The sequence below is a fragment of the Dermacentor silvarum genome, chromosome 6, assembly GCF_013339745.2.
Source record: "Dermacentor silvarum isolate Dsil-2018 chromosome 6, BIME_Dsil_1.4, whole genome shotgun sequence".
Lineage (NCBI taxonomy): Eukaryota > Metazoa > Arthropoda > Arachnida > Ixodida > Ixodidae > Dermacentor > Dermacentor silvarum.
The window spans coordinates 102,037,717-102,062,848 of record NC_051159.1 but is presented as its reverse complement, the minus strand read 5'-3'; the positions used below and the strand labels follow the sequence as shown (position 1 = coordinate 102,062,848).

General features: G+C 46.4%; 1 protein-coding gene across 1 annotated transcript; it reads left to right on the top strand.

Annotated features, from left to right (window-relative positions):
* The first annotated feature begins 1,420 nt into the window (after positions 1-1,420).
* Positions 1,421-21,107, top strand: LOC119456801 (alpha-tocopherol transfer protein-like). The gene is made up of 5 exons (XM_037718620.2): positions 1,421-1,826; positions 11,839-12,078; positions 14,394-14,587; positions 17,406-17,516; positions 20,846-21,107. Exons 1-5 carry the CDS (start codon positions 1,562-1,564, stop codon positions 21,074-21,076), a joined length of 1,041 nt encoding a protein of 346 aa, XP_037574548.1. The 5' UTR covers positions 1,421-1,561; the 3' UTR covers positions 21,077-21,107.
* The last annotated feature ends 4,025 nt before the right edge of the window (positions 21,108-25,132 follow it).

Sequence of the window (25,132 nt, the reverse complement as noted above, 5' to 3'; positions counted from 1 at the left end):
CGTCCCAGCATGTGTGGCGGTGACCTGCCGAGGTCACTTAATGGCTAAATTACGTCATGCTGCTGAACACGAGAGAGTGATGTTGGCCAGCAATTTGACTTCCGGTTGCGGTGGCCACATTAAAACGGAGTTGGAGTACATTGACGCTCGAATGTGGTTAGCCACGGCCTTCGTACGAGGATAAGCATTTGTAAGAACATCCGGACAGCTTGCCAATGATTTCTGCATACGTGGTTGCGGATGTAAGACCCACAGGTTGTGACCATTAACTTGACACTTAGGCTGTGTTCCAATATTCGCCGTAGGCGGCAAAGTAGACGGTTAAGCGGACAGCAGCCATCTTAATTCTCGTTCCAATTCTCACGAAGACGTCAAAGTAGCCAACTTCGCGAAGACAGCATCAAGTCAAAAACAATGCAGGCTACTTTCCTACCCAAACAAGATGGCGGCTGAACAGGACCCTTGGACATTCGACGGGCAGGTCGTCTGCACACAAGAAAACGTATGCACGCTTTCCTACGCCCTTAATGTAAGTCACATCGCGTTTTTAAATGGTTCGCAGGCGCAATGACCTAAAATACAGAAATATGTGTGCTTTTCTTAACTTTTTCTTGTCGCCGCGTGGTGGCGTGACGTCGTAGAAGCGTCTTCCTTACGTCTTCCAGACGCGTTCTATTACTTGGCTTAGAAGCTGTCTTGGCTGTCTCCTTAGCTGTCTACGTAGACTGTCTCTGATGCTGGCCAGAATTGGAACAACCCTTAGGTTCCTTTCATCTTAGGGCTCCTAAAATTGATCAATTCATCACGTGGTCAAAATCTCACAGTTCAGTGGGAAATACTTGTTGACGACGCGCCCTGCCTTCCCTACATGATCGGTATTTCGTGCACTCAGCCGCACAGCGCGCGCTCCATGTAACGGCCAACACTAAGTCTCAAGAAAACGCAGATTCCTATGGCCAAACGCGAAAGCCGGAACACTGCTCTCGCTTCTGTTGCAGGTGCAAAGCGGAAATGTTAGCTTAATAAATTGGTAAGATAGCTAAATAGCTAATTAAATGGTAAGATAGATGGTAAGAAAATAGCTAAGCAAGATAAATACTATTGTTGCGAGGCGGAAACAAACCCTAGTGCTGTTTATGAGCGCATGCACGAACACAGACGGTTGAAGCCAACATCTTAAAACATGGCTGCCAAAGCGCTAGCAGCAACAACACATACTTCCTCCTAATTATCTTTGGTTTGCTCGACTTAGTCATGTTAATCGCGAAAATATAAGCAAGGGCTGCGCAGGGCCAAATAGTCTCGACATTTGCCGCGGCTGCGGGACTTGATTTCTATTAATAATGGCTTAAGCCTTATGCCAACGCAGAAAAGCACCCAAGCGAGATAACCAACGTAGGCGAGGCTGACTTAAACGGTTTGCATCTGCATGTAGCCGCATGTGTCGGGGCATTAACAGTGCTTCCACACGCACCGTTTGACGTACTTTCCTTCGCGACCGGTTCACGTGTGTTTTCGTACCAGCAAGCCGCTGAGAAATCTTCCGTCTACGGCTTTGCGGATGCCAGAAACGTTGTTTTCCCCGTTTGCTGCCTTCGCAGTCGAAGCACTTGCCGGACAACGCATCCGCCGGCTTGTTGAATCTTTTCGTTCAGCCACTGTCCCAACGATGTCTGGTATCTACACCAAGAAATGTGTCGACGACGTGTGGGATATTTCGGAAGGTGCGCTTCCTTTGAAGCTGCAGCAGATAGCTGAAGTTGAGTTGGGAGAGACTTCCGCGAAGAGAAGAGAAGCCCTAGAGAGACTTTCTCAACTCTTGGAAGGTAAGCAACCGGTACACCACTTCTTGTATAGAGCAGAGTGCACGCGCTGCTAGCATCGAAATCACACGAAATTTCCCGTGAACGCATTACCGCACTCTCCAACTTCTTTTCGGTGATGTTGAACACTATTTCTTTAAGTTTCTTGGACTCACTCTACAGAGCGGAGATATTTGGCTGAGGCAATTCAGCGTCAAGGTTTCTGTCTGAGCGATATAAGAGATAAGGTGTTTTCGCGGGACTGGACATTTAGGAGGGAGGTTCTGCGCAGCTGCTTCTGATCTTGCTGAGTGATCTGGACTTGTCCCGTGAATGGTAACGTTTAGCAGATCCGTTTCGGGGCACTTTATGAAGGGGTGGGTGGGCCAGCGTGGCATCTTGTAGTGAATGGCTCTCAAGCTGAGAACTTGCGTTCTGTTTCGCCTCACTGTGCGTGATCATATGTTCGCGTGCCTCGCACTGCGCTTCTGAATATTGACGCACTGGACGAGACACCTATAGATTTCACGCTACTTAAACACTGTTAGAAGGTAGCACTGGCACGTAACAATCGCAGAAAATGTCCATAATAAGACGTCCGCCAAAACCGATAAAATCCCTATGCAGCTATTCAAACAGCCGGGCTCAAAGAGCAAAACACTGCTTAATAATGCCATAGGGCAAGTAATTAAAACGAAGAAAATTCCGTTTGGATGGCGTGAAAGAAAGATGCACCTCATCTACAAAGGCAAAGGTGATAAGAATAAGACGAGGCCGTGCAGGCCAGTTACAGTAACATCAGGGATAATAGAATGTCACTGCAAGCAATAAAATTAGAGCTGTTTAAGTGGGCGGAGAGAAATATATACAGGGGGAACTACAGAATGGGTTCACACCTGGCAGGCGCTTAGATGATATGTTTGTACTAACGCAATGCATAGAGATTTTATTAGCTCAGAATAGACCTTGAGGGATACCATTTCTAGATTTTATGGGGGCCTACGACAAAGTAGGCACGTAATCGTGATGGGATATTCTCAAACACGAAGGACTGGATGAGGATTTCGTGGAGCTCCTGAGGGAATTATATACAGATAACCAAGTACAAGTTGTATGGGAAGGCCAGAAATGCAATGAATGATGTAGTGAAAATTCACCAATGACAAAAGCGAGGGTGTCCGGTCTCTATTGTTGTTCACTCTTTGTGTTAAGGCCATAAAATTATGACTGGAGCACAGTAAATTACGGCTTGATTTATTTTAGATTCGTAATTGGCAAAGGGTGCAAAAGAAGATCCCAGGGCTGCTCCTTGCGGGCACCATTGTGCTACTGGCGGACAATGCAAGAAATTTACAGAGACTTGAGAATATTTGTGGTAACACAGCGACAAATCTAGGCCTAAGTTTAGCACAGAGAAATCGGGAGTTATGATATTTACCGGAAAGACGAGTAATCAGCAGCAAGTCATATACATAAATAAGCACTATAAAAATCAAGGCGTATACATAAGCGAAAGACAGACTTACTCCAAGCACCCATTAAGATAATCTGAAAATAAAAGGGAAACGGAATGCAGCAATAAGCAAACATTAAGCACTTTGGAGCTATAATAAAATCGAGGTGGTGCGCGGAAACTGGAAAGTGGGTAATTTTGTCAGCGCTAACGTTCTCAACTGCCATTCTGTGCCTAAAATCGAATATCTTGTCAGGGTTGAACGTTAATCAACGATCTGTAGGCCGGTTAGCTTGGGGAGCCCACGGGAAAACCACAAATGAGGCAGTGCAGGGTGACATGGCTTGGGCCCATTTTGAAATCCGGGAAGCGCTGAGCGATAATAGTTTTGAAAAAAGTTTCAGGAACATGGATGAAAATAAATGGGTTACTAAAGTGCAAAAGTATCTGTACATCAAAAGCGTGGACACAGAATGGAAGAAGAGGTCAAGAAAGTTGGAGACCAAGTACAGGGTAACTGAAAGTGTAAATATACAATCAGGAAAAAAGAAAGTGAGAGAAACAGTAAATTGGATGCAAAGAATGGAAACAAAAAAGACCATAAAGATTTACAAGAATTGCAACAAAAATGTTAGAAGAGAAAATCCGTATGGTAACACAAAGGCCAGTGCCTTGCTATTTGAGGCTCTAGCAGGTTGCCTAAGAACAAAAACATACTGGAAAAAATATTCGCAACAAGAAGAGACACGTGACTGCTGCAGTAAATGTCCGAAGACCACTCAGCACATTCCTTATGGAATGCGAACGCGTTATCCTCAGTGATACGCGCAGGTATCCTGCACCTTCCCGAAGCGCTTGGATGTAAAGTGGGTGGAAGCATCAACCAGTCAGCAGTCGATATAAGCAAGAGACGTTTAGAGTATTGGTGCAAAAAAGCAGGAAATAAATTGATATGACCGGATCCGTTCAGGAATAGGTAGCGCGGTACAAGGTAGATAGAGAAATTTTAAGCAAGAAAAAAAAAAAGATGAGGAGATGTATGCAAAATGCTAGAATGAAAAGCATGCATATTGCTACGATACGGGAGGACGATTGAAAGTGAAGGAAGACGACGTGAGTTCGGACTGTGACATCATCGGTCCCTAGGCCTCTCGCATCCATCATTTCATTAATAAACGCATCTCTCCGTAACAGTATTGGTCGAGGTGCTGGGTAACGAAGAGAAGTCCAGGACGAACGACCACGGAAGCGCAACATCTGAAAATACGCCGAAGCCGCCGCCTGGCCGGACTACCACCGCTTCCAATGGACACGGTTCCTAACGGTGACAACGCGCTGACTTCGTCTGGCGCAACGTGGCAACATTACATGGCGCCACGGACCTTCGCCGGAAAGGTCGGAGAAGACGTTGAAGAGTGGCTGAACCACTACAGTCGGGTGAGTCGATACAACCGTTGGAATTCGGACACCCGGCTGACCAACGTGCCATTGTTTCTAGACGGCACGGCGCTCGTGTGGTTTGAAAACCACGAAGAAACTCTAGCCACATGGGAAGACTTCGTGGATGAAGTAAAGAGCTGCTTTGGGGACCCATCTTTGAAGAAGAAGCGCTCTGAGCAGACTTTGATGCAGCGTGCTCAAGTGCCAGGCGAGACTTGCACAATTTACATTGAAGAAATCTTGAAATTGTGCAAGTCTGTAGACCCTCGCATGAAAGAAGAAGACAAGGTCGGACATCTTCTGAAAGGGATTGCCGAGGACGTCTACAACTTCCTCATAGGAAAGGACACCTTGGAGTCTGTCGCCGACGTAATCAAACATTGTCGCACGTTTGAGACTCTCAAGGCTAAGCGCATTACACCTAAGTTTGGTAGACTCGCCAACGTCACCACCGTTGCGAGTGTTGACGTCGGTCCTATACCACCCTGCGATCTCGCGTCAACGATACGACAAATCGTACGCGAAGAACTTGATCGACGTGAAGCTGTCGCCGCGACAAGACCACGCGTCAGCGATGCCTATTTGCCTTACGACGCAACGTGTGCGTCCGTTCATGCCACGGGGCATGACGATGCGCCTCGATCACGAGCACCGGAACGACCAACCTACGACTTACATCGTCGTGATGGCCCGCAGCACGCCTTCAACCAACCACGTACCATGGCGTCATCGTGGGACGATCATCACGAATACACAGAGCCTAGTGGAAGGTTTCGTGATTTGCGTGAGGCACCTGTGTGCTTCCAGTGCGGTGTCCGTGGACACGTGGCTCGATTCTGCCCTGAGCGCCGTCGCGGACAACCACGGTTTTACGAGAATCCGCCGGCGTCTCCTCGACGGAACAATCGGCCCGGTAGTGCTCGCTGGACAAGGGACACGTACTTCGGAAATAGTTTCCAGCAGAACTCCCGTGGTGACACGTTCATGGGCAACAACTACCGACAGAACACCCGCAGCGACTCGCCCGCCTCCGTACGAAGCTTGACGCCCCCAACTGCACGCCGGCGCCGTTCTCCATCGCCTGGTCGCCGTGTCACTTCCCCACCGCCGGGAAACTAGGTGGTGCGGCCGATGGAGGTGAGGTCGCCGAACATTTGTCACAACACACACGCATGCCTCCACCAGTTTCGATGATGCAGAACAAGGTTCACGTCCTCGTAGACGGACTTCCGACGATGGCTTTGATAGACACTGGAGCAGCTGTTTCGGTTATGAGTTTAAATTTTAAATCACGGCTAGGACCCAAAGTGATGTTTTGCTGGGACAACTGTGCCACATTCCGTGCAGTGAGTGGGGAGTCGCTGTACCCTGTCGGGATGTGTGTTGCGAGTGTAACTTTAGGCCACAGAGTGTTCAAGGTGGAATTTGCTGTTCTGGCTAGCTCCACGCACGACGTAATCTTGGGGATCGACTTTCTACGAGAGTGCGGCGCCACTGTGGATTGCGGCGCTGGTGAAATTTTGTTATCCGCTTTTACTGAGGGGTCTCCGCGCTGTCATGGTACCCTCGCCGTCACTGACGATATTTGCTTGCCGCCCCAGTCGATCAAGATAGTGCCCGTTGATACCCCTGCTGTAGACGCTGGGACGTTTGATGTCCTTGTGGAGCCGGTCCCCCTCAACTGCGTCAAGAAAAATGTGCTCGTGCCTCGTTGCACAATTTCTATTACCGATGGGCGATCCTCATTATGGGTGCTGAATTGTTCTAGTGAGCCTGTCGTGCTACCCAGTAGAATGCGGCTTGCCCTCTTCGAACAAAATGCGAGCAGTCGTTGTATCGCAGCTTTAAGCAACGAAACAGTAGACCACGTGGCTGTCACTCACCCTACAGAGGACAAGTTTCTGGCTATGGTCAACAAGTCGTTGCCGTCAGAGAAGCGCCGAGCCTTGGTCCACGTCCTGGCCAAGCATGCCGCAGTCTTTGATTTTGCGCAGAGCGAGGAACAATTTAATGTGCCAGAGTCACGTACTCGTCACGTGATTGACACGGGATCTGCTCATCCTATCCGGCAGAAACCGTACCGTGTCTCACCTGCAGAGCGCAAAATCATTGCTCAACAGGTGGAAGAAATGCTCAAGAAGAAGGTCATTCAGGAGTCATGCAGCCCTTGGGCTGCACCTGTGATCCTTGTAAGGAAGAAAGACGGTTCTTGGAGATTCTGTGTGGATTACCGACGTCTCAACTCTATCACCAAAAAGGATGTATACCCGCTTCCCAGGATTGATGACGTAATTGACTGCTTGCATTCTGCCTCGTACTTCTCCTCCGTGGATCTAAGGTCCGGTTATTGGCAAATTCCCATGCATTCGGATGACAAGGAGAAAACGGCCTTTGTAACCCCAGATGGTCTGTTTGAATTCAATGTAATGCCGTTTGGCTTGTGTAACGCCCCAGCCACGTTTGAGCGCTTCATGGATACTATTCTGCGTGGACTGAAGTGGGAAATTTGTCTATGTTATCTTGATGACGTTGTAATTTTTGGCCGTACATTTGAGGAGCACAATCGCCGTCTTGACATCGTTCTTACATCTCTTGAGAGAGCTTCACTCACCTTGAATTCTAAGAAGTGTCACTTCGGAAACCGTGAGACTCTGGTTCTTGGTCATCTTGTCGACAAGCACGGCGTTCGGCCTGACCCTCAAAAGGTCGCTGCAGTTAGCAGCTTCAAACAACCGCAGTCACTACGAGAGTTGCGAAGTTTCTTGGGCTTGTGCTCGTACTTCCGTCGCTTCGTGCCTAAATTTGCCGACCTGGCTTACCCCCTGACATGTCTACTCAACAAGGACGTGCCTTTTCAGTGGTCAGCAGAATGCGAGTCATCATTTAAGCAGCTCAAGTTCGTACTGACCTCAGGGCCCTTACTTCGCCACTATGACCCATCTGCTGCAACCGAACTTCACACCGACGCCAGTGGTATAGGCCTCGGGGCCGTCTTGGTTCAACGGCATGACACCATAGAACATGTGGTTGCCTATGCCAGTCGTTGTTTAAGTAAACCTGAGCGCAACTATACGGTGACGGAGCAAGAATGTCTCGCGGTCGTCTTCGCTGTCCACAAGTTTCGCCCGTATATCTACGGACGCCGATTCTCAATTGTCACCGACCATCACTCGTTATGTTGGCTCACCGGACTACGCGACCCATCCGGCCGTCTTGCTCGTTGGGCCATAAGATTACAAGAATATGACTTTGAAGTGTGTTACAAGAGCGGTCGTCGCCACGCTGACGCTGATTGTTTATCAAGGCTTCCCCTTTCGACGACCGAGTGTGACGCAGACAATTTCGATGAATACCTAGCAGTTGTTGACCCTCTATTTCCTGACCTTACCACCTTTCGCACGGAGCAACGCAGCGACACCAGTCTGGCTCCTCTATTTATCTCCGAAGCGAACGGTCAACGCCGTTACGTTGTAAAGGATGGCATTCTTTACAAGCAGAATTATTCTGGCAAGGGTGCCCGTTTGCTTCTAGTCGTGCCGACAAGCTTGCGACGTGATGTGCTACAAGTAATGCACGATGACCCTACATCTGGACATATGGGATTTTCCAGGACGTTTCAGCGCACACAAGAACGTTTCTTCTGGCCAAAGATGCGCCAAAGTGTAGCAGCGTACGTTGCGAGCTGTGAACTGTGTCAACGCTACAAGCGCCCAACTAGCGGCCCTCCCGGACTTCTGCATCCCATCACGCCCCCTGCTTCACCGTTTGAGGTAGTTGGTGTTGACCTGCTCGGCCCTCTGCCGCGATCAACGACAGGCAACCGATGGATTATAGTATGCGTCGATCACCTGACACGCTATGCAGAAAGTGCGGCGATTCGTGTAGCAACGGCCGCTGAAGTTTCACACTTCATGCTCTCATTCGTCATTTTACGCCATGGATCCCCTCGTGTTATTATCAGTGATCGTGGCCGGCAATTTGTTGCCGATGTGGTTGAAGAGCTTCTCCGGCTTTCGACGTCTCATTTTCGTCACGCCACGCCGTACCACCCACAGACTAACGGCTTAACTGAACGGACCAACAGAACTCTCATCAACATGCTTGCGATGTATGTTGATTCCGCTCACAAATCTTGGGACACTGTGTTGCCTTTCATAACTTTCGCCTACAATACCGCAAAACACGAAACCACCGGATACAGCCCATTCTATCTCCTATACGTCCGCCAACCGCGTACAGCTCTCGATTCTATCCTTCCGTTCTCCGAAACCGCCGAAACTTCTCTGGCCGAAACACTTTGCCGCGCAGAAGAGGCCCGGCGCATCGCCCGCCTTCGTACTTTTGCCTCCCAAGAACGCTCTAAAACCCGTTATGACGAGCGCCATCAGCACGTATCGTACGAGAAAGGTGATTTGGTGTGGCTATGGACGCCACTTCGGAAGCGCGGCCTATACCAAAAGTTCTTGGCCCGTTACACCGGCCCCTTTGTCGTTATGGCACGTCTCAGTGATGTCACGTACGTGATTTGTCGACTCTTGTCTACTGGCCGCCGCTCAAGCAAGACCAACGTCGTCCATGTCGCCCGTCTTAAACGTTTTCACCACCGGAACTCCAACTGACTCGGCCGGTGGGCATCGTCTGCAAAGGGGGGAATTGCTACGATACGGGAGGACGATTGAAAGTGAAGGAAGACGACGTGAGTTCGGACTGTGACATCATCGGTCCCTAGGCCTCTCGCATCCATCATTTCATTAATAAACGCATCTCTCCGTAACAATATCATACGTCCATAACTCAAGCATGCTTGGTGACTATTTGTCACCGCCCCGTTTCGAAGGGGATGCTAATAAGTCATCATCATCATCATGATCACAGGCAAGTCTCGCAAGTCTAGAGGCGCATGCAGCCAAGAACATTCTCCCCTTTGTGCAGGGCCTTTCTCTACTCGGTCCATGCAGCACGACATCCCTCAATTATCAAGAGCTACTTGACTGAACAAACGCTACACTCTGGAATCGTGTTGTCAGTTCCCTACCACAGCTCTTAGAGGTTTTACTCTTTGTACGATGCCAGTCACAAATACGTTAAAGAGAAATAAAGATTTTTCTGATACCTCTGGAGTCCTGATGGATCTGGATTACTGCATTGCATGTGTTTGATGTTTGTCTTTGATTACGCTTAAAGGGTGATGCGCCATTGGCACAACGTACAGCCTACATCTACTGCAGACACTTCTAAACCAGAGGGTGCTAGAATACAGTATAACAACAGATATTTTGAAATCCAGGCTTTTCTTTTTGAGAGTACATCGTTATTCACTTTCCTTGTATTTGCAACGTCCGCTCTCCTTATAAAAACTTCGCATTCTGGTCAGCTAGTTGAGGAAGTTTGTACTTGTGCGCAGCCGGATATTTCAGCACGTTCAAGCTACTCTGGATTGTTTAACTTGTTTCAACCTCTGCTTAGTCTGCTTTCCAATTATAGTTGACTACAAGAGTGCTACAATGTAGGAAACAATGGACGAAATTAGGACGGGCTCCGGGCGAAGTGTGCAGTGAAACTAACGAGCCACCCCAAAACAACGGCGGGATCTGTATGCACTGCGTAAAACTGCACAGCATAAAACTAGAGAAGAGCTAGTCAATTTAGAATCTAAAAGCAAAAATGAATCGAAATGTCTCCATATTTGCTACATTTTATTTTTTCAGTTATATTCTGTTTGACTTTGGGAACGTCTATCTCAGACCTGTGTTTGCGAACTTTCGCCTAATATATAGATAGATATAGATAGCAATATTTCTATGGAAACAGAAATGCATGCTTTAAGTAAAATTATCAGTCCTTTATTCATTATTGTGTGGATACCTCAGCTAACTTGATTTCAAGTGATGTTTTAATCGGGATCTTTAGCTCGGGAGCTTCTATCTAAATACATAAGAACAAAGAAATTGTTTTTCTCGTCAGCAACTGCAGTGATTGTGATCAAGTTTGTTGCATTTAAACCAAAAACTTATAATATAGTGACTGAAACAAGCAGAAAATTTTAATTCTCATATATTTTAGAAAAAAGTGCTCAATATAGCAAAGCACTGATGCAATGTGGCAAAGCAACGATGCACCGTGCGTAGGATAGATCACAGGGTGTGGGCTTGTGTCATGTGCCGCCTCGCTGTGTGCGTCCTCTTGTTCGCCCGTCTCACGCTGCGCTTATGAAGGTGACAAACTTTTCTGAAAGGAGGTGCTAGGGCGGAGTGATTACCGGCATCTGTTGGAAGGTTAGATGCACGGACAACCATCATCATCATCATCATCATCATCATCATCATAATAATAATAATAATAATCATCATCATCATTTCTATCTAGTTGGCGACCAGTTGTGCACAAAAAAAAGAAAACATTGCTTGTCATGTTGCTGGCAAGGAGGTGTTAGACCACCTGATTTACTCAGATTTTGTATTATCATCAGAACTACTTATCTGCGCAAACCATCACTCGAGGAAGATAGCCTGTTTTAAAATGTTTGCGATTTTACGAGATACATTTGCTTCTTGAGATCAGTGGGATTGCCCTTGCTACCGCTTATTTGCGTTAGGATCCTCGTAGTGGAACCACCATGAGCACTGGTGGGCCTGGACTCTGCCTTCACAACTTTTACTGTAATATTTTAGGAACTTAATTTGTTAATGATGAAATTATTAGCTTTGGTATTGTACTGGGCAAGATTACTGGTATCTGCTGCCAACAATACTACTTAACCTGGCATATCGCCTAAATATAGCTGGATATATAGATTGCAATGGGGCGTCTGACACACCCGGTGCTTTGCTCGGTCGTTGGCTGATTTCGTCACAGATTTACAGTACGGTTCACTGTTAAAAGGCGACACGTACTTTAGGGTAACAAAGGGAATATGAACGACACACTAGAACTATATCGAAAGAAAACTTCGGCTGATAGGACACAATAGGCTAATATCTGTGTTATAAAAGAAAGATACAGCTTGCGTTCACTTCGCATTTCAGTGGTAATGAATGGGTAGCACAATACGAACTTCATCTTCTTGGCTTCAAGCCTTACTGCACGTTGTTGTCCAACTGTTTACATAATGATCCGCCTGTTTCCTCGCGTCATCACTTACAGCCGAGCCGGAATTGAACGCTCAGAATGACGCCGCCTTCCTTCTGCGTTTCCTGCGGGTGCGAAAGTACGACGTAGAGTCGGCCCTGCAAACCATTCGAAACTACTACAGGTGCCGAGTGGCCAGTGCGTCCTCTTACCGAGAATTACTTCCAAGCAAAGTGCCACCGGCGGCTCGCAATCTGGTCATGGTTCTGCCCGAGACGGATGTCCATGGGAGGTTGATCCTACTCTGTAGACCAGGTAAGCACCACGTTTCAGACATGGCATACTTATTCGTCCAATCGCTAGCCTCATCGAACGGCACGGGAGATGGCCTTGGCACGCGGCTACCTGGAATAAGGAGGCCGCCCACCTAGGGCGCGGACTGCGCTTGCTCGTAATAAAAGTTTATTCTCTCTCTCTCTAGCACACATCATTTCTTAGGAAGCGCACCCCCATTGAGCCGTGATATTAGCTGGACATCAGATTAGGATCCCAGCAAATGAATCCAACACGGGACGACCAATATGTGACAAAGAAGGGCGCCACATATATTAATATAATATCAATATAGTATAGTTGACCTATGTGACCTATGTGACGGAAACTTGGAAGCGCACAATGAAAGCTGAAAAGATATAACACCTTTTATTGAGTTATGGGAAAAACCATAAGCGGGCCATTTAAGAGAAAAGGACAGCAGCGTGCTTTTGGAACATTTTGGAATTCGATTGACTAGAGTAAGAAAGTGCAGTCCAGTTAAGCCCTTTACTGACGGCACATATAAATACCTGAAAAATGTTCATTTTCTATCAGAATGGGAAAAACACATCGAGAAATAACATATTCAAAGAATAGAAAAAATACTTTGCGAAACCTTTTTCAGTAATAGCGGGATACAACAAGCATAAAACTGGAAGTGGACTTCACCTCAATACACCTATGGCTTCATTTGGAATGTGCGCAGACAGTTCTCGTGATATGGGAAGCATAGGTGTACATTGCATTTGCTTTGCATTACATGTGTGACACTACAGCGGAAGGAGATCTTGCATTGGTCTGTCTACCCTGAGTGTGCTTTCAAAAGAAAGCTAGTCGCGTGCCAAACGTTTTCTTCCTCGTACTCTGTCCCAGTTCTAAACCAAGGAAATGAAGCTTGCTGCCTGTCATTCAGCGGTGGCCGAAGACATTTACTGAGAAATTTTGTATCCAATACCAAAACTCCGGAAGAAAAAAAATTTGTTATTATTGGACCTGTAGGCAATAGTCGTCGATAAAGGATCAATATGCCGTGTAATGTATGCACTGAAACACTGTTAAGGAATTCCAAGGAAATGGGCTCCCAGTGCAGAGAATCCTTGTCGAGGGTGGCAAGAAATTCAGTGGCATTATGAGAGTTGGAAGTATCCGTTTACACTGGCACAAGGCAAGGGTGATGGATATTTGGGAGATGCTTTTGTCTTGCAGTATGATGGTAATCCAGTGTTCGATGGTTTATGGACGATCGCAAAAAAATGTCGCAGTTTCGCCCGAAAGGTGAAGCATCAATTGCGATAGCAAATTAGCAGAGAGCTATTCGGAGTAGGGATAGTAGTTTTATCGGCTGCATAAACTTGGACACATTCGCGTTCTAACTGAATTGACAAGCGTGGGGTCATCGCGCAGAAGCAAACATGAATAGATCACACTGAATGACCGCCGACAACGACTGCCAAAACGCTGGCAGCAAGCGCAGCGGCCGCAGCGGGCGAAGGTTCGTGCGGTCTATCGCTTCAACGGAAACTGAGCGGCGAATGCACAGCGCATACAAAGGTCAGAGCCGTGTGGAGATAAGAGACGGTGCGGGCGACCGCCACCACAGCCAGTACAAGCGTAGTTGTTGGCAGAGTAGAAGCTGCCCCCCCCTCCCTCCCGCGCTGCCTTCCCGCTTTCTTGCTTTCGCGTGGAAGATTGCGTTGCCAGTTCCCCTTGCTCCCGGTTGCAAGACACACATTTGGTGCCGTAGCACAGCGTCGCCCCACCTCCCTCCCTCCCATACCCCCACGGCCTTTCGCGCGACGGTCACGTTTGCTTTCCGCCGTGCGTTCGCTCTCCGTGATAGCGCGCGTCCCCCGCGCGCTTTCACTCGCGCATACGGCGCGCGGCGACGATTTTATCGCCCTTGGAGTCTATACGGAACCTCACGGTGACGGCGACTGCGACGACGACGCCGACGGCAGAAATACGGGTGAAGTGTCCATATAATTGCTATCGTAATAATAGGACTGCCAACCGACGAAAGATGGTAATATACTCGTATGTTCTATACGTCCATTATTGTAAACAATGTACGTCGCAATCTTATGTAAGCGGCACTGTTGTGAAAGAACAGTGCGAAGCCAATTAGTAAGCCTATGCTTCAGAACTGTGCTTATGGAGTGATGGGTATAGCACTGCGTCAGTAGCAGCTACCTCAAAAAATCAAGAAAATAGAATTAAATCTGACATGATTTTTAGGTCATGACAAAACTAGAACTGAAAAAGAAATAATGGTCCAGGATTACATTTCGTGACAACCTTCATTTTTCTGTTTTCAGGCTTATGGATGCCCGAAGAACTGCCTTACGCTGATTTACATCGTGCTTGCCTGGTCTGTTTGGAACACATGGCGCCAAACCCTGCGACGCAAACATCTGGAATTGTTCTCTTGGTTGACTACGCCGAGTTTACGGCAGACAAGATATTGTCTGTGAATATAGGGCTTGTTAGAAAAGCCCTGGGATATGTGCAGGTGGGAAATCCGAATTTCGCTGTTTGGGTGGCACTGACTGCAAATCCGCAACTTTATTGCAAAATAAGTAGTGGGCTCAAAACTCAACTTCAGATCTTTGCTGTACGTCTTTAGTATGCCACCGGCAACGGCGTGCCAGCTAAGTTTTAATGCGCACAGCTTGTCGTTTTTCTCTGCTTCAAAGCCACAATTCTTTAGCAGGCGAATAGACCGGAAATACCTGTCCCACACGGGCTGGAAAAATGACATTAAGTTTTCATTTACCAAACACTTAACGCCATTCGCGCGGCGCCACACGTACATACTTAAAGACATTAAAGCTTTCTACCACTTGGGGTTAGCACGTTCTCACAACTCATTCGGTCGTCGAATACGTACTCTCGCTCTCAATGATAGACGTTACGGCGGGCAATGACCGATAGATTTCTGAAAATATCAGAATTAATTCTACATAAAGTGTGTCCCTTATTGTTTTTAGTGGCATTTGTTTGACTTTTGTCTGCCAAGTAACGATTTCTGGTTGTATTATGATTGGCAGACGAACTCACTGCATTCACTGCTGCTATTGTCATCGCCCCGTTTATTGTCATTAAATATGCATGTGTAGAAGCAACGCTAGGTATATGTAATCGCGCTAACGAACTTAAGGACCTAGACTCTCAGTGGCATTAATCCAACCCGTGTGGCAAATGTATAAATGACGCAAATAGTCAGCTCGGTTCACAATATTGGCCGCAGCTATGAGGATTACATCTAACTGTACGATAATTACTACTTAAATTTCGCAGAACGTCGCGAAGACTGATGAAACAGTGGAGCTGGTGGCTTATACTAGCTTTTACCTCGCTTTAACTTGGCTTTTACTTAGCTATAACTTTTGCTTTTACTTATCTTTAACTTTTGCTTTTTCTTAGCTTTAACTTTGCTTTAACATCGATTTCTCTATCTTCATGGTGAGCTTCTTCATAGCGTTGCCGAGACGCAGCTTCTCTCTCTGTAAACACTTGATATCCAACCCACCTCCGTCGCTTTGCTTCAGCAGCCCTTGCTCGGAATTCCGGATCTGCGCGCAGTCGGTTCAACCCGCTCCCGAGTAGCATCACGAAGTCGTTGACGCCGCGCCTCTTCTCCTTCGGGAGAAAGCTGCTTCTTCGTCCAAGCCATGCTCACGGCAGGATAAGGCCGCCGCCAGCGCACGCTTTCAGATCAGGAGAACCCTGCGCGTCATGGTTACGTCATCACTTCAATCTCTCTCTTAAGCAACGCCTCAACTATTGCTTAGTGCACAATCTCCCTCAATCTCTCCACCGCTACGTCATCGCTACCCTATTTTCAGCTCCACCCACCTGCTACTCAGCGCGCACCTTCCTCCTCTCCCACTCTCGCCGCTCCGACACCTTTTGAGCGGCGCTCGGCACGGCTGGAAGTCGAGCCGAGCGAACATTTGCTACTTTGACAGTATCTATCTATCTATCTATCTATCTATCTATCTATCTATCTATCTATCTATCTATCTATCTATCTATCTATCTATCTATCTATCTATCTATCTATCTATCTATCTATCTATCTATCTATCCGCCTACGTCTTTGTGTTCTCATGATCGTTTCGTTAACATGGTATGTACCAAAATTGGCGTACTATGACAAGAGTATATGACGAGCATAACTTATGTCATGACATAAATGTCATGACATGCGTGCCAAGTAGGTCATGAAACAGCCGCCTACGTATTGGTGCTATCATGGTCGTTTCGTTAACTTGGTAGGTACCAAAACTGGCATAGTATGACAGGAGTGTTTGACGAACACAAGTGATAGGTCATGACATGACATGCGAATCATGTAAGTCATGCCAATGACTCAGCAAAAAAAATATTAACACTCAAAAGCAACTGAAATGGGTTCTGACGTGGGTACTAAGTGAAGGAAACACTAAAGGATGGTGGTAGAAGTCATAGTCATGACCATGACTCAGGAAAAATGAGAATGGCTCAGCGAAAAAAGATTAACACTCAAACACCAATGGAACGGGTTCGGATGTAGTACTAAGTGAAGGAAAAGGCTAAGGGTTGATTATCGAAGTCATAGTCATGGGCATGACTAAGGCATTTGCCTTAAGGTCTATTAGGTGCAGCTAAAGTGACTCCGAGTACTCATGACATGAATGTCATGACATGCGTGTCATGTAGGTCATCAAAGGGCCGCCTACGTCTTGGTGCTCTCATGCTCTTTTCGTTGACTTGGTAGGCTCCCTGCACACTGCTTCGCATAACATCGATTCCCACAGGGCGTGTAATCTGCCGGCTTTTTACTTTTTCATAACATTTTGCCAAAGCACGCACTTTACTTGGAAACAAAAGCGAATATGCTGCGACAGTTTCACATATCGACATTATATTTTTCAGCAAACGCATCTAACAGGGCGCTTACATGAACGCGACAAAGGGATCGAGTCAACTTGTAGAGCTGAGATTTGCGTGTCGTGTCCATGTGAACGCTAAGAGTTCGTTCTGCGCCAGATCAACTGCGCCAGTTGGATTCACTATGCTCGACGGAAATCCAACGCGTGTGTGAATGAGGACGGGCCGGGTCAGAGGTTCCCAGATAGCATCCATGAACAGGACATGCTGTTTTCGCTGTCACCACGCCACAGGCTGCCGCAGCTACCTCGAACTGCTTGGTGCATGAGCTCATCTAAAAGCTGCCACCTCTGGCTCTCTGAGCCCGACTTCTCACTCGGCGTACTTTGTTCGAGTTCATGTAAAAGTAGCCTTTACGATGCGCAATCCAATATGTTGCTGTTTTTTTTTTTCAGGAAGGCATGCCGATGCGATTGAAAGCAGTGCATATCGTAAGACAGTCATACGCTTTCGACATGATTTACGCAATCTTCAAGCCCTTCATCAAGGCCAAGATGGCCGAACGGGTAAGCTTGTGGGCCAGACGACGAATTTTGTTTTGAATAAGATATTTCGCTTCTGAAGCTTTGCAGTAGGCCGTGTTCTTTGATGATGCTGATGATGAATTTGGTGTTCTTGTGGCGCAAGGGCCAAGTACGGCCAAAGAGCGCTAGGCCAGAGTCAATGAATTGACAATGGAGTAATCACTTACGAGAGTTGGTTGTGACATGATATAAAAGGAACTAAAATGCTCGCTATGAAGTCCGTAAAATGTATATGTAATAAAATTATGGCAATGACCAATGAAGTGTAGTACAAACACAAAAGACACATTGCAAAGGGATGATAATATGTACTACAATATATATGAGTGGTAAAAAATTCCAAGAAGCACTACTGCATTTCCAGAGCCCTTGAAACGCGAGGGCCTGGACGCATGTGCGATACAAAGCGATCCTATCGCAGCAACAGCCTCTTACAAGAAGATGCGCTACGAATCTCTAGTGCTTATCACTTTCGATACACCAAACTCATTTAAACAGCTTAAAACTGATTTACTATCAACAAGTCATTCTGGTCCAAGGAAAATTGCCGGATGGCGAGGAATGTGCTCTGTGTAAGATAAAGGAAAATACTTTAATAGCACAGCTGTTTAAGCCGAGCGTTAGTCCGCAACATGCGATCAGAAAATGTGGGCCGATTCTGGCAGTTGTACAAAAACGGTATGAGCCTGGTTAAGTCGAGCTAAGCATGGTTGGGACTACTTAAGCTTAGTCAGTCATCGATAGCCAATCGATAGCCAATAAAAAGCTACTATATAATCGATCAATAATCAATATATTCCGAGAAATGCTGGGGATGACTTGGTAGTGCTTAGCCTAGCCCAAATACGTGGCCAATACCCTGTAATAGCCAATCGATAGCCAATCAATAGCTAATCAATAAATGATCAATAATCAATAAATTCCGCAAAATGCCGGGGATGACTTGGTCGGGCTTAGCCTAGCCCAAATACGTGGCCAATACCTTGCAATAGCCAATCGATAGCCAATCAATAGCTAATCGATAATTGATCAATATTCAATTAATTTTGGAAGTTAATTAGTGAAAGTTTATTATATAAATGATCTATTTTATACCTAGATGTAGTTATACAATACCTAATAAATATATCTAATAAATATAATTGATTGTCGAGTGAATTCGGGTGTTTCTTGCAGCTTTTGAAGCAAAGTTAATAAGAATTATAATTTCGCCTCGAGTCACTTACTTTAATGAATCCGAGGCAGCAAATCCAGAATGTGCTGAGACAATCATTGTGACATTATGCAATTGCGGGATCGGCAATACAATGTTGACCCTACAATTACCTTGCCCTTAGCAGTATTTACATTTAATTTCTAGCATTTCATAACTTATAGACTCGCACATTTGCGCCGCCATAGTTCATATCAAACTAATTTTACTTCCTTCATGATAGAGGAAGAAGCAACCGCATAAACGGTGCTAAACACGCAAATTGACGAGGCTTCAGAGCAGTTACTCAAAATACACAAAAAAAAAGAAGTACAAGGACAGAACATTGGCACTGGAACATTGGCAGACACGCGAAAAAGTAAAAAGAAAAAAAAAAACAATATGCACATGTTTTAGCATAGACAATCAATGAATTGCATTCATTTAATAGCAAACTAAGTAAGTACACGAGGCACAATTCCTACTACCGAAAAAAATCTGAGGAGACTGAAAGAAGTCACCAGGAATCTTTTATTTGCTTTTGCACAAACATATCACGTAGGCTCTGTAAGGAGATAAAGGCAAAGTCTACGCCACCGTTACACGAAAGCTAACTTAGGAGAGTAACAACAATCTAGTAGCGCAACTTAGTACGAAGAATTGTCGGTCACGATATGCGTAGGGCTGTAGTCGTTGTTAGTGACTTTGAGGAATGTTTAAACTTACTCTTTTTCAAGTGGTTATCTCTTTCGGAGTCGGACTCATCTTTTTTTTTTATCTAGGTGAATGCGTGCTCGCTCGCCGATAAGCCATTCTCTCAGACCGAAGCGGGCTGCTCCACTACCAGAGAAACTCGCCGCCAGAGAAACTCGATAACGATCACTTCGCCGCGTTCAGCTAATAAAAAAAGAAAAGAATAATGGGATGGAGCTGGTACGGGTGGAGGTAACTGTACAATATAATGATAGAGGTTAGGGGTGGGTGAATATTCGAATGCGAATCAAATATTATACAATAACTATTCGCATTCGCATACGAAGATAAAATATTCAGTATTTTTGAAGACTCGAAACCAGCCAACTATTTCGGAAGAACCGACTGTTCAAGTCTCGCTACTGTTCCCTGCCTGCTAACAAAGTATCGCAAATTATCAGAAGCAATGCTGATACAAAGTGGGCAATGCAAGCTTTGTTTTGGGCTTCAAGGCAGGAGCCTACATGACGACGATGACTTTTGCTTTCAGTCTGTCATTTAGTGTTTTTGGTAAGCTGCGCCTGTAGCGTTTTTTACTTTTACGCTACACCCAGTGGTGTTTTACTTGCATCGGGCCTGTTTACACGTGCTAATGACACCCAAGTCCTTCAGCAGCTTTATTTCTTCTTTTCCCTCAATTTCTGATGTTTTTGGAAACCATTCATTTAACGTTTTTGGAAGGCTGTTTTGCAACCAGACTAAATATGGCAAGAGGCTATTCGTGCACGTTTTTTTTTAATGATAATCGGGCATCGTGTGTATGAAAACTGATACTTTTCCCCTGATAGCTAGCTGTCTTGCTTGCACTAGCCAGTACAGGCGTGGTACCTAATGATACCGAAATAACTATTCTTGCTGCAATATATGCGTTTGCGTTTGACTAGTGGATGATCAATTCAATATTCAGTACTTTCTATTCGTATTCCATTCAAAATTGACATCCGCCTACCTCTATTAGACGCTTTAATGAAAAGTGAGAAATAAAGAAAAGATAGGGAAAATGCTAAACTGGAATAGAGATATAGAAAAACCTGATTAGCCCAAGCACGCTAGAAGGCTATTTGTCGCCGCTATGATTCAAAGGGGATGCCAATAGAAATCATCATTCATCATCATCATCACCATCGCTGATGGAAATACTGCCATTTAAGGAAAAAAAGACGAATTACCATTTGTGTATCGCGGGCTGGCCGCGTAGTTTCACGGGCGGCAAGGAAACCTCGCTCACGTGTCCAATGTCCGACGAATATCAGTGATCCACAAAGTTGCACGAGTACTTCAGTGGGGTCGGGAAGCTATTTGCCTGCTTGTATAATCAGCTTCAATAGTTCCTGTATAATTTTTTCCCTCTTATTCTTTACACAAGTACCGCTTCCATGGCGACAACTTCGAGAAGCTTCGCGAGGAAATACCGCCCAGCGCGCTACCGATAGAATACGGTGGCCAGGGACCGCCACTCGACTTTGAAGCCTACTGGAAGCAGGTGGACGCGCAAGAAGAATTTTTCGCACATGGAAACAGCTTCGGCTACGCCACAGAGGCCAAGGATGACCTGCTCGCTGAGACTGAGAAGCCGCGTGAACACACCTCACTTTGATGAGAGTGATAAGGCTATGGAGAAACCCGAACCATCGTCACTCTGTACTTTCTATGAAATATACTAAATAAAGATTTTATTCCGACAGATCACCCGCGCGAACTCAATTGGCACTCTATAGTAAGCGACAAGTCAAGAATGCAGGCGAGGCTCCTTGAAGTGTGATCCGCCAGCCATTTACTCAACGCGCTTTAAGAAATAGTTGCCCTTGAAAATGCCACCGGCCCGAAACGATTAGATGCTCAACGACAGTGAGCACACCATGATCCCCCACCAGATGCACGAACCACCAAAATATACAAGTGTGTGAAATAACCATCACTTTGCGCTCATCGCACAAAGTGATAGCTTGACAAGGAGATCAGGAGACGGAGTTCACTGACCCTTTAAAAAAGATATGTAATGTTTAGATGCTGACGGCTTTAAGTGGCGCTGGCTACTCCTATACCATAGAAATGCAAATAATAAAAGTCACAGGCATAATAAAAATGGCACTCCATATAAAATTCAACTCGAGAGTCAAACACTTATAGTCTAAAATTCAAGCCACACATATAACAAACACATCCGGTCCTAAAGTCCAAACGCATAACTACGTGACTGTTGGGAGCCTTGGTGAACAGTTCCTAACTTCAGCGCGCAAAGTACCCCTTGGCGCGCCGCTGTCGAGATGTATACCAAGAAAGGCTGAGTGGACCGATTGATACCTTCACTGATATTTCATTTATATCTGACGCACAAACCACTCCTCAAGCAGGCCGAAGGGTTTGTGGGCAAGGATGCGTCTGAGGTAAGCGAAGGCGAGGTCACAGATACGAAGGATAATGAGGTGATTCGCTGGTGCACGTTCCATATTTCCTTTGGGAGAAACTTGCCGCGGCATTCTTGACCAGTAACTGACTATAGATGCCCACTGTGCCTGTGCTTCGCCCTTAGCCCTCTCTCAAAATCTAGTTGCAGTCAAACGACGTTAAGCCTGATTGGTATTAAACTGAAAGCATGCAGTAATGAGAGTACGGATAAACCTTCTCCTGTAATAAAACGTGTGCGCCGAAGTTGGATGCCTGTCAGTGGTAGCGGGGTCGTCTATTAGAACGCTGTACATGGATTGGAGTTCTTCGCTTGCAAAGGTCGTTCAAATAATTTTTCATTTTCCCTCGACGATAGTAGCGGTTGACCTTTTAAACGGTTAGTTACTACATCAAGGTTTAAGGCAAAGCTATCGATGGGGATGTCACGCGCTGTAGTGAAGGACCGCATGGAATGCTAGCTACAGCTGTAGCTACGGCTACAATTGCTGGTCGTCAAACGGCATCTCTAACCCTCTGTCGACGTTGTACAAAGTCCTCGCGAGAGGAAAGTAGTATTGTACGTTGATAGGGTTTCATTCAGTGATTGCAAAATACCAAGTGCACCAGAGCACGAAACGACAGACTTGATTGCGGAAACAGTTATATTGATATTCGGTAATATTTAGACATATTTGCACTCATCAAGCCCTTCTATTATTGCAATTGTCAGTAACCACACAAATAACTGTATGGGGGTTTTCTGGCAGGAAGATTGACTTGTTAAAAAAATTGTATTTATTTTTTTGGGGGAGTTGTTTATGGTTACATTATTCACGATTTTGTAATCACTAGTAGTCCTTTGTAAATTATTATCACCAATAAATTTTGTTTCATTCAATGCCTCAGTTTCGCAATGACACAAGTGGCCGAATGCACAAGGCGAATTCATAAGTGCTATTCGTCACAGGCTGATGTCCAACATGTCAAACATCACGATCGGCAGGCATCTGTTCTCACAAACATTTTAAGCGCAACTGCGTTTTATTGCGATAGCAATTATATGAACACTCAGAGAGTATTTCTGCCGTCGGCGTCGTCGTCGCCGTTGCCATCGCCGTGAGGTTCCGTATGACGTCAACAGCAACGAAATCGTAGCCGCGCGCCGGACGCTGTATGTGCGAGTGAAAGGGGGCGAGGGACGCGCGCTTTCACGGGGAGTGAACGCACGGCGGAGAACGAACGCGCGTTCTGCGCCGTGCTGCCTGAAGGGCTGCAGAATTATTAAGCGTGTCCTCCCTCCTTTGCAATCACCTTATATATAAAGCAAACACGACTTCTTCCGTCGCGCAAAAGGCCGTGGGGGGGGGGGGGGGGGGGAGGGAGGCAGGGGAGGCGACGTTTAGCTGCAGCACCAAATGCGTATTTATATAAAAATTTGCAGTGGCTTAGCTCGGCTATGCCAGGATATACGTAGCGTTAGCAAATGTTCAGCTGATTATTCTTAGCTTTCCTGGTTGTCTAGATTGTCAAGGATTAGCTTGATTGTCATGCTTACTGCTGCTCCAATGACACACACGCGGTATACGTATTATTTGGCACATGTCTTCATTCCTCCTACGCTCAACCGCTAATTGCCAGGCAACTACTTCGGGATCCGATGAGTCAAGCTTCTCCGTTCTTCTGCGCTGTTGAGCAGCATTTGCGCTCTCCTTCTCCATGGCTATACCACACTGGCAAGCGCCAGTCAGAAGCGCAGCGGCTCCACCGCAGTGTCAGACGGCGACTGCACAGCGAGCGCGCGCCGGCGCCAGTACGTCTACCACGGCTACGACGTCACTCCTCTGGAATGCGCAGACCGGCGGCGGTGAGTCGCGCGCGGCGGCGGCAGCGGAGTGCGCGAGAGGTGCCGGCTCCGGTGGCTCCGGTACGCAAGCCGTGTGACATCACTGATCCTTGCTCATGCGCAGCACGGCTCTTGACGTGCCGCGCGAAACGGGCTTGGCTAGGCCAGTGTAGCTAACACTACACAAACGTTGCGAGGCGAGAAGGTGGTAAAGACTTCCGACGCTGCTCGACGAGTTTCCCGTTATGATCTCGTCGAAAACCTCCGAGCCGCCCCCAGAGGGTCTGGCAACAGTCACCAACGTCGCGCGCGTTCGGTGCGAACGCGGTGAAAACGGCGACGGCGTCGACAACAGTTCTGCGCGTTGCTGGTGCTGCTGCATGTCCAAGTTCATACAGCTGATAAAACTACTATCCTTACCCCGTATAGCTCTCTGCTAAGTTGCTACGCACTTGATGCTTCGCCTTTCGGGTGAAAATGCGTCATTTTTTGTGCGTGTGAATACGGGCCCACAAGTATGCAATACACGCAGTGATGGGTGGATTAGCAGAATGTTCTGTGCATGTAGCTTATCTCGTCAGTTTTTCTCTTAGGGAAAAGCTGCGTTTCCACGGCGATAACTACGCCAGATGGCATGAAGACATTTTGCCCAGCGCGCTTCTCGAAGAATGTGGATGTCAAGGGCCACCACTCGATTACGAGACAGAGGAAGAGATTGCCGCTGCTAACAATCAGTACGGCTATATACAGCAAAAGGACAGGCGAGGACGATTTTTTCGCGGACAGAGAGATACTGCCGGAATTAGCTTTTATGTGATTGGAAGAATGCAATGAAACGAAGTTCGCTTACGTTAAACGACCGACAAAAACGTTTTTCGCAAATCAGGCTCCGCATTCCTGTGATTTCGGTGCTTGGTTTAAAGAACAAGATAAGAACTGACCTGGATGCTCGTATCTGTGGCGCCACAGGATAGGTCCTTCAGCTGGCAGAATCACACTTAGGCGCCAGTAAGAGCAAGTAACGCAGTGCTGATTATTTGTCATGTCATGTTTTTTAAATGGAAGGCAGTTCCACTGGCGTGACTTCATGAGTGCATGCATTCTGTTTTTCGTAATTGTAGCATGCGCGCTGGAGTTGCGACAGGTAGCGCCAGGTGCATTTGTTTTGTTACCGCTGAAGTAAGTCTACGTGGGCCGTTATGTGTGAAAACATGTTTTGAGGCAACAACAACAACAACATCGTCTGCTCATTGGATCATCGGCGAAAGAATTAAAGCAAACTAATAAGAAAAGGTAATCAGGTAAAAGCATGGCCCGTTATGTACACTAGCAAAAAGATTTAAAAAGTGAAGGTGAAAAGTGAACAGTATTTTGCTAAAGGCGACAGTCAACAATATCTATATTCACCTAATAATAAGTGGA